The sequence below is a fragment of the Microchirus variegatus genome, assembly GCF_963457635.1.
Source record: "Microchirus variegatus genome assembly, chromosome: 1".
NCBI classification, from domain to species: domain Eukaryota; kingdom Metazoa; phylum Chordata; class Actinopteri; order Pleuronectiformes; family Soleidae; genus Microchirus; species Microchirus variegatus.
In genome coordinates, this window is record NC_139802.1 from 31,137,201 (window position 1) to 31,147,136 (window position 9,936).

General features: G+C 39.9%; 1 protein-coding gene across 1 annotated transcript; it reads right to left on the minus strand.

Annotated features, from left to right (window-relative positions):
- Positions 1-5,862: 5,862 nt before the first annotated feature.
- On the minus strand, positions 5,863-9,125 carry orc4 (origin recognition complex, subunit 4; the record flags this gene model as incomplete). The annotated part of the gene is made up of 13 exons (XM_083901350.1): positions 5,863-6,045; positions 6,162-6,229; positions 6,618-6,713; positions 6,807-6,915; positions 7,018-7,104; positions 7,194-7,367; positions 7,454-7,605; positions 7,765-7,813; positions 7,904-7,989; positions 8,095-8,170; positions 8,308-8,398; positions 8,890-8,966; positions 9,069-9,125. 13 exons carry the CDS (start codon positions 9,123-9,125, stop codon positions 5,863-5,865), a joined length of 1,305 nt encoding a protein of 434 aa, XP_083757476.1.
- Positions 9,126-9,936: the final 811 nt, after the last annotated feature.

The window sequence follows — 9,936 nt, forward strand, 5'->3', positions numbered from 1 at the left end:
TTGTGTGCGTTTTTTTTTTTTTTGAAGAAACGACTATCGTTCTGCCAATAAGCAACGGCTTTTGAATGTTTATAGTGTAATGCTGCTGTACATAGTGTATTATGGACCCAGACGACTTGGTGATCAAGCTTATTTTAAAGGGGGGAGGGGAGGGAGGGGTCCCTTTTCAAGCATTACAGCGGTAAAAAAAAAACCATAAACCTCCTTCAACCAGGTATACCTCAGTTCAGATGGACACAGTTTAAATTTACTCCCTCCCTCAGTTCATAGTCATAGCTCCCATCTTCTCAACAACCTTGGCTCTTCATGACAACCCAACAATCTGCCGTCACCCTTGACACTTGCGGGTGACCCGAGTGGACAAAAAGCCTTGATATGCTCGGTCATACACAACCCCAAACACATGTGCGCCGCTCCCCTTTTCCTCTCCCTTTCTCGTGTCTCAGTTTTAGTTTTGCTCCACTTTTGAGTTTTGACTTTCTAATAACTCTCTCCGGTTTGTTTGTCTGTTTTATTCTACTTGAGATTTTGTTTTTAGAATGGGGGGAAAAAAACACACATATACACACACACGCACCATGATGAATTTGTTGTTTTCAGTGATTTTTTTTCCGTTTTTGGTTTGCTGTGTCAACTGTCAACAGAGTAGTGATATCTGTTTGCTGACGAGTCTAATTTTGGCCACGAGATATGGATATAATAGTATATGTGTTTATTTCTCTCTGGATTAGTGCTGGGTACCAACTAATGATAACATTTTTTGGGTATTAGTACTGAATCAGAAGACACTTCAAGGTTGTCAGACTTGTGGAGCTTATTCTTATTGTTCTTTTTTTTATTTTGTGAAATCACTTGTGTGTGGTCTGATTCTATTTTGAAAAAAAAAAACCAGAATGACAACAACAACAAAAAAAAAGTCATCCAATGTGTTAAATTTTGGAAAGGTATTAGGTTTAAAAGTGCAGTTTGGAGGAAGTTTCCGGGGGGATACCCAGCCCAACTTTGGAATTGCACCTGTATTTAGCTGAGCCAGCTTGCTTTTGATTTGATTGCACTTTTTTGGATCACTATCAAGAGTCTCTGCTCTCTTTTGATACACCTCAGGAATCTTTGCTACTCACCACCTCCTTACATCTTCCACCCGTTCCTACTCATCCTTACCTGTCTTGGACTGGAGTTCTTCCTCTCTCACCAATTCTTATGCTGTCACCCTCCTGCCTCGTCTCTACATGTAAGGGTTGCTCAGCCATGCTGTCGTAAGAACAGTCCATGTAGATCCGACTAGAGAACTCGTTTGTTGCAAACACACAGCTTGGTTGTTGCCCCATGTGTTTCTCCATCTTTCCAAGCAAGCCAAATAAGGTCTAATTCTGACTCTGGTCATCAACTTAATCAGTCTTTCTGCTCTTTTCAGTGTTACCACCTTTTTTCGGATTTGATTTGCCTGTGTTGCCGTTTTCTTTTGAACTGGACAGATAGGTGGTGGACATCTTGGGTCGTTTGTTTCTCTGAGGTTCCTGAGAAACTGGTCAGACCTTTACTAGCTCTGAGCAACAAGCTGGGTAAAAGTACATTGCATGTCTTTCTTCAGATTTTAGCCACAACCTGCTTTAAGGTAACGGATTCAGTAGTTTCCACAGTAATGTTGATGTGATTTTCCAAAAAAAAGAGAAAAGGATAAAGTGCTTGTGAATTTGCATTTTTAAGTTCCTCACACAGGACTGACGGTCATGGTTCTGAAATCCTGCTGACACCAAAATCTCACAGCTAACTGCAATTAAGACGAGGGACGTCTCTTTCTCTCTTTCATCCTGGTGCCATTACTACGTGTCCGTATTAGTTACTCTTGTAGATGTCAGGCAAAACGGATGTATCTGTCATTGTTGTGAAGGTAGCAATGACATTTTTGAGTCTTGATTTCCTCTGAGGGACATTGAACACTGGTGCCGGCAGACCTGCAGTCTCTCCTCAAGCTTTGGGATGGTTTTTACAGCACGCTGTTTAAAATCAAGCATTTTATAATCAAGTCAATGTGGATGAGAGTATTTAAAACTTGAAGAAATGTCTTTCTGCTGACCCATTTCTTATTTATAGCAGTTTTAAGCAAACACTAACAGTAATCATGAGCCAAGTTAACATGTAAAACACTACAATTTTTATTTTTTAAATTTTGACAAAAATTCAAATCCGTTAATGAGCTTTATTATTTTAGATCACTCCCATGTACCGCATGTATTCCACGATACATGCTCTTATTTGCATTTTTCATTTTTCTAATACATACTTTAAATGGCCAAACAACTTCAGGAAGTGGATGAGACATAAAAAAATCAAGTATTTTTCAAGTTCAGAAACACTTAACTCCTGTTACACTTCTAGAGTGAAGAGAGTCATGTGACACACGTGTGAGATCTGAGGCTTAATGCAACGACAACAACACAGCAAACCTGAAGGAAGTTCAAGCCATCATCTTGTTATTCACTCACTGTAGCCCCGACTACGATATTGACATCGGTGTCGCTTCCTTTTGCCGCTGCTGTTTTTCAGTTTCGCTGCACTTCAGAAACAGCTGTGTTTGGTCCTTGAAGCTCGAACTATCAGGGACGATCAGTACTGCAAACCCCAGCAGCTCCTTAGTAAGTAACTACCTCACTCACAGGGATTTCTTTGGGGAAAAGAGCAAGGCCAAAAAAAAAAAAACAGATTATAACCAGGCTTCTCCTTTTTAGAAAAGGGATTCAAATGAGCAAATTTTAATTGGGGTTAAGTTGTGTTTTTTTCTCACCAGTTTGAGATGTCTAAGTTTGGCAAATTATTGCTTAAAAAAATAATGTTTATCCTTATAAATCATGTTTTGTTTTTTTAAAGCTTTACATAGATGAACAGCAGCAGGAGGATTCTTTATATCTCAGTGATTGCTGACTGACACAAAACACACCAGTATTAGCCCCGCCTTGTTTCTTCCCCCCACAAAAGAAAATGTCTACACCAGGGTTTAACAGCCAAGTGTTTTTTTTAAAGCCTCCAAATGTTGGTTGGTTTCCTGCCAAAGTGTCTGATAGTGTCAACAAACCTATCAGCCACAGATAAAACAACAGAATAATGAAATATGTGCCAGCATTTGGTTGGTGGTTTCATCCCGTGCTCTTTTTCGGTACATGACAGTGATCTTTATCTTTCCAGCTTGAGTTTAAACTGCGTGTGAACAACCAGCCCAAACTGACAAATACCATTCAGGGATTCAGTACTATGCTTTTCTAAGTTCTAGCGAGTTATATGCAACCAGTGCCGCAAACTACCCTACACTTCTGTAGGATCAGCTGCAGGAGTGACTTTCAATATACACACATACAAATAACTTGTAGCATTTTACTTTGTTTTCTTTTGTTTTGTTTTCTTTTTTTTTTATCCGTGACCTTGCATATTGATATGTTGTATTTATTTTTTGGATTTACAGGCCTGAGGTTGTGGGGATCAGAGCTCAGGTGCAACTCAGAATAATGTTGCAAGAGTTGGCACGTTTTATGGTTGCTGCCGTTGGGGGGGGGGGGGGGGGGGGGTTTGGTTGTAATTCAGGAAAAAAAAAAAAACAAAAAAAAAACAACTTTCATTGATTTTAAAAGATATAAACTGTAACATGCTTCTTTCTATTCAATCTATATGGACAGACGACGACCGAGAATGAATGTTCTTCAGGCTCCTGGATTCCAGTATTGTGTGTATTTTGATGGATTGAGCCCCGCCCTGTGTAACTATAGAGGGCTTTCGCGTTTTGGCTGGTTTCGTGTGATTGTGTCCCCCGTCGCCATAGAAACCAGTAAAGCCGATGCACACGGAGATCCATTCGTATGCCCCTTACTTGTACAGTTGCCTGCTTGTGACAGATTAGCTTCATTAGCTCCACCGGTTCCCCTCAGGACTTAAACTCCTTCACAAACCTGCTAAGAATCAACTCGACATCAAAACTGACCGTTGTCATTTAAGGGGGGCGAATGAATGGGTTTCTCAGTGTGAAAGGCTTTATGTGTTTTCTATCTTGACCTCCTCCAGCCCAGCACCTCACATTGCTGTGCATATAAACTACCAGTGAAATGTTTGAGTCTTGTTGCCCCCCCACTATTTTAAGCAGTCTAGGATCTGTACAGACATGAGAACATAAATACCTGTATCAACTATATACTCTGAGCTGAATCTTTATATAAGTGCGTGTTGAACTTCAGTGTTTCCTCTACATTCATGTATGCTTTTCTTGTGTTTTTGACTTGGCAGCAGGATCCGGCCTAGCTGCATGACAATTTTCCGATACTATGGAGAAAAAAAAATAATAAGTGGAGCTTTGTGTAAGCTGAAAGCTAGAGGCTCGTTGGTTTTGGAAAGAAAGAAAGCACTTAAGCAGAAAAAAATTCCTTGAATGAAAAGTGTTTAGCCCACGGTGTTCCACAAGGAACCTGTTGGGGTCCGCTGATGGTTGCATTTTGAAGAACCCCCGAAGCTCTTTAAGAGCAATTGCAATACTCCGTATGTGATAATACAATTGTCCACTACAGGTATTTCATTCCATCATCTCAATCTCCTGCTTTCTTCCACTGTTGGTTAGAATTTTAGAGGAAACATTGAACTCCAGTGACCTCACCACCAAGACAGTCTTGGCAGCAAGATGGATCTGGTTGCCAGGCCTGAAGTTTCTACAAACAAACAAAAAATAACAATAATTTAAAAGAAAAAACACTGAAGCATTTTGACCCCATATTTCTCAAGGCTTTCAAGTTGCATTGCTGATCCAGGATCTGACAAGGCAACCGCTACTGGTAATGGTGTTCGAAGGGTTTCTGGTTTTCACGGCAAGACAACTGTTTTTAAAAAGTCTCTAAAATGATGTATTGTTTCTTCACTCCTCATATATGTGACACTATGTTTAATGTTACTGACACAAATGTGAAAATGGGACAACTGGAAAAAAAAAAAAAGAAAAAAAAAATCCAAAATGTACTGGGTGTTCTTGGGCGAGAGTCTTTACCAGCTCCAGGGCTTTCACCCTGACCACTGACTTTTTAAGCTCCCAGTGTAGAGCGAGAGAGAAAAAGAGAATTCCCTTTGCGAAACATTAAAAGAATAGGAAAACCTTCAGAAACCCTGGACACGTTATCACAGAGGAGACAAAAACTGATCCTTGATCAGCGCTGTGACTCCTGGCTAATGTTAGCCAGCCATCGTTTTTATCAGCTGAAGAGATCCACGTGATGTAAATAAATGTGTTTTTAGATTGTGAATGCTGTTGTTTTTCTTTTTTCCGGCTGATTTAATCACATCATCTGAATGGCATTGTGTCCTCTAGTGGAGTGGAGGAGAAAAATAACGAAATGACTCTTATAATTTATTTTTTAAGGACCAGTGCTGTGATTGTGAATGATGATGATGTGTTTGTTCTCCTGGACCAGGTGAGTATTGATGACTGCAAAAATCCACCACTAGATGGCTGCATTCAGTCGATAAAGTGAGACTCTGCGCCTGTTAAACTGTAATTGTATATTTAAAAAAAAAAAAAAAGATAACATCCAAACCCAAGTAAAATATATGTATTTATGTATATACTTTTTATAATATATATTCTTGAAGCCATTTGCTTAGATTGGTTTAGGGTGAATGACATGAAATGAACGACATGAAAATTCCAATGATACAAATTTAATTTTTCACGTGATAATTGATTATTTACAGTGACCGTCACAACTTTCATGTAATGACATGAAACATATGCACTAATGGTGCGGAGTAGGCTGAACAGCAGCTATATTTTCCCCTGGTTATTATAAGTTCAGGTATAAATACACACATTTTAAAGTCCAGATGTGCATGGGAGTCTTAGCCGAATGCTGACATGGCCCACTGCTTCACGTCGGTGGGGCACAGTGGGTATTTCTGCAGAGCGTCCATTATCTGACTGTGGTCTAGCATGAGTCTCATCAGCTGGTATTCCTTCTGCGTTTTGGCGGCGGAGCCGTCGACCGGTCGGATCAACTCGAGCTGCTGCAGATGCTCAAAGGCCTGAGGACGACAAGAGGCATGAGGGAAAGGATCCGTCGGTATCGACTGTGGGTGAGAGGCATTAGAAACGGTATGTGAAGTTTTAAAACACAAAAAAAGTTATTTTATATACAGACCTTCATGATGACAGGCTGTTCGAAGTTGTACATGGAGTTCGACTTCCTCTGTAGGAACTTCTTAAACTCTGGACAGGAAGTACAACATGTGTAATTGACATAAAGCAAGTAAGAAGTGATGTAGTGTTTTTCCTACGGAGCTATTTTGGAATCTTAAGGTTTGTGAGGTTACTTTCCAAGTTGGAAAACCAACAAACTTGCGACTAGACACCCAGAAAATCAGACTTCCAACTAGAGCTGAAATAATTTATCAATGAATCGATTATTAATCAGTTACTAGATTGCTCGTTTTTAAACTATTTTAAAAATCGATTAATCGGTTTGAAGCTTTTTTCATGATTAAAACAAGATTTCTGTTTGTTTTAGCTTCTTAATCGTGAAAATAATTTAGTTGCAGCTCTACTTCCAACTATCACTGGAACACAATATCATTATTCCAACACTATGCCTTCGTACCATTGTGAACCATTTGCAGATTGAACGGCTCTCCTTCGTAGACATCATTGAGGTGTTTCATGGCGATGATCAGGCAGAGTTCCAAGATGGATAGACCTATGAAAGATTTAAAAAAATATATATGCATCTACATCTATCTATTCATCTGTTTTGCAGTGCAGAAAACACAAGTGATCTTTTCATATTTACCGTGGAGCATATTTGCCTTGGCGTCTACAAAACACAGCCTGCCGGCCTCCAGGAGGTCGGCTGGTTTGATGACAGGTTTGGCCACAGAGACACGACTCATACACAACATCTGTAGAAATACAAAGAAAAGAAAGTAGGACTATTAAAATAAAACGTGATATGATGATCAACATATGTCAGGTCATATTGGTATTGTGAGTGTTTCTGTCACCAGCAGTATGTGCAGTGAGCGATAGTTTTTGCTGGAGTTGAACTGTCTCCGTAAAACCTCCTCAGCTGATTTATCTTCACACAAAGTCTGTAAAGAGAAGACAGACAGTTATTTGTATGATGTTATTTGATTTTTTTTTTCTCCAAATTAGTCGAGATTAGTTCTGTGTGTTTTACCTTGATGCTGTCATTCCAGTCCTGAGCGAACTTAGCGTCGGGGAAATCCTGCGGCAGACTGAGCTGCCGTTGAACGCGCTGCAGGTACTCGGAGAACGTCAGGCTGCTCATCAGGTGGATCTGACGGTGGGAAAATCGCGACTTTACTCGCTTCTCCAGCAGCTCCAGAACATCCTGGAATCAAATGAAACATCAGATATTTTCTTGGTGGGGATTTATTTATTTTCTGAATGGGTGGAGAATTCATTGTGAGGTCCCACCAGTCTGCAAGTGATGCCCACCACAGCGATGGGTGCCTGGGCAGACTGGGAGACGTCGAACAGGTTGTAGAGTAGAGTCTGGTTCTTATGGTGAGCAAAAAGATCAAACTCATCCAGGATGAACAGCACTGGGCGGGTGCTGCTGCGATCACCTACACAAACCCCCCCAAAAAACGAAAAAGCATTGAACCAAACTTTTCTAAAAACAAGTTCTGTGATATTTCAGCTTCTTAAACATGAATATTTTCTGGGTTTAAGAGCTTGTTGCAGCCCTGCTTTGCAAAACAATGCAGAATGAGTTAAATGCTAACCTTTCTTTAATGCCTCCAGCAGGAAAGCCAAATTTTCTGCAAAACTTCCCTGAAATGAAGGGGGAGACGTGTTTCATTTTGTGTCAAATTTATTGAAACATGAATGACAAATGTCTTGAATATTCTCCATCTTACTTACAAACACTTTGTCGCCGACAACATTTTCCAGATGGAGCTGCCGTGTTATTTCTTTCAGCGCTATTCTGTCGTCAGTCTGCAGGAGACCTACAGTGAAGAGATATAATTTTAGACAAAAAACCTAACTCTAAATACTGTTCTTATATTCTGAATAAATTGAACACGGCACGGTTAAGGAACTGGAGCATGTACCGTTGAGATGAACCTGGAGCAGACTTTTCTGTGCTTCTTTATCCTCCAGCAGGTCTCTCAACACACACTTAAGCAGCTGCAGTCACAAAACCACACAGGGATGCCATCAGACGTGACAAATCTCCAGGGATTTTAACACACTTCAATATAATCCATCATCTTTTCAACCATTTTTGCACAGATGCCCATTTGGAGCCATCTGTGGACGCTCACCATTGTTTTTCCTGCTCCTCTGGGACCAACGATTAGCACGGAGTTGCTCTCCCCATGGATAGCTGTTCGCCTCAGCAGCTCCAGAAGGTGTCTGGAATTATACCGTTTTGTACTACAATACCCATCATGCTCCTGCATTTGCAACACCCGTATAAATGAGAATTGAGCTCCACCGTTGCCTTTCCGTGTAATGTGTTAAAAACTATTAAATCCTCAGTGTTGGAGGTGGATTTCACAACCAGAGCAACACCTTCACTCTTGTGTAGTGACGAAGTCAGACGGGAGCTCCTTCAGCCTCCAAACTGGGACAGTGCTGTCAGCCAGGTAAGACTTAACTGGGTCACTGAAACTCACACTGAGCTCGACGGTCTCTTTATCATAAATGACAGATCTACTACAGTTTTTGTCTAAAAAATCCCTCCGTTTTTTTTCTTTGCTTTTCTTCATCTTGCCTCTCATCTACACTGTGTCCCCATTTCCTCAAGTTTGGATTATCAACCAAATATCTATGTCTACAGTTTGTTATTGAGCTGCTTATATTTGGCTTGTGTACTTGTAAAGTTAAAGAACATTCAGGCTTACTTGTGTTGAGCTTCTGTTCCCTCTGGCTTGTCAGGGAGCTGCTGATTGCAGAGCCGCTCCCTCAACATATTCTGAACCTGCAAATAAAGTTGTATAAAGACACAGTTCTATTATTATTAGGATAATGTGTTGTCATTGAGCAGCTCTTTGTTTTGTAAATAATTATGGTTGACACAAACCTGTGTGATGCTTTCTCCTATAGGAAGATGAGCATCTTTTGCCTTCCTTTTACTCATGATGCTTCGATTCTAAACAACAGCATTGGAGTTACATGCAGCAACACAGAGGCAACAACTGCTTCGTCTCCTATAATTGTCCACGGAACTCCGTTACAGTATGCGTCAAAACAAGGTATGATTTGCTTTTTTATACATGTGCATTAATGCTGAGACACTGCTATTATGTTTAAACTGATGCACACAGAGTATCATTCAATTCGGCGTATGGCTACTGCAGGAGGTTTCAATGTTTCAATCCAATTCTCACCATAGTAATAACATACAACTGCTGCGGTTTTAGCGGATGAATTATAAAGCGACAAGCACACATTCAGATTAGGTTACATTTAGTTTCCAAACTCTATAGCGTTTATAAATGTATTTAGTCTAACAATGTGTAAGAAATAAACGACACATACCTTTCGCATTCGCGGGTATACACTCGGCCAGCGATGACTACTTCCTGGTTGGACTCATCTCAGACTCTGATTGGTTGAAGCTCGGCACAAAATAGGAAGTGAGACGGGAGGGATCAAATAAAAATTTTCATTAAAGTTGACGTGTTTTACAAACTATTTTACAAATAATTAGCACATACAGGATGTAAATAATGTCACTGTGTTAAATTTGCGCTACAGTAATTGTACAATTTGAAAACAAATCTAATTTCATGTGTTATAAAATGTTATAAAACATTACCTAATGTCAACTTAAAATCCAATTAGTTGAAAAGAAAATGTTTTGAGCTTTCAATGCCATCTCATAATCTTCATCTATGTATGGTGTATAAAATAAAATAAAAACATTTGTCTTTAAAATGTCTCTTTTC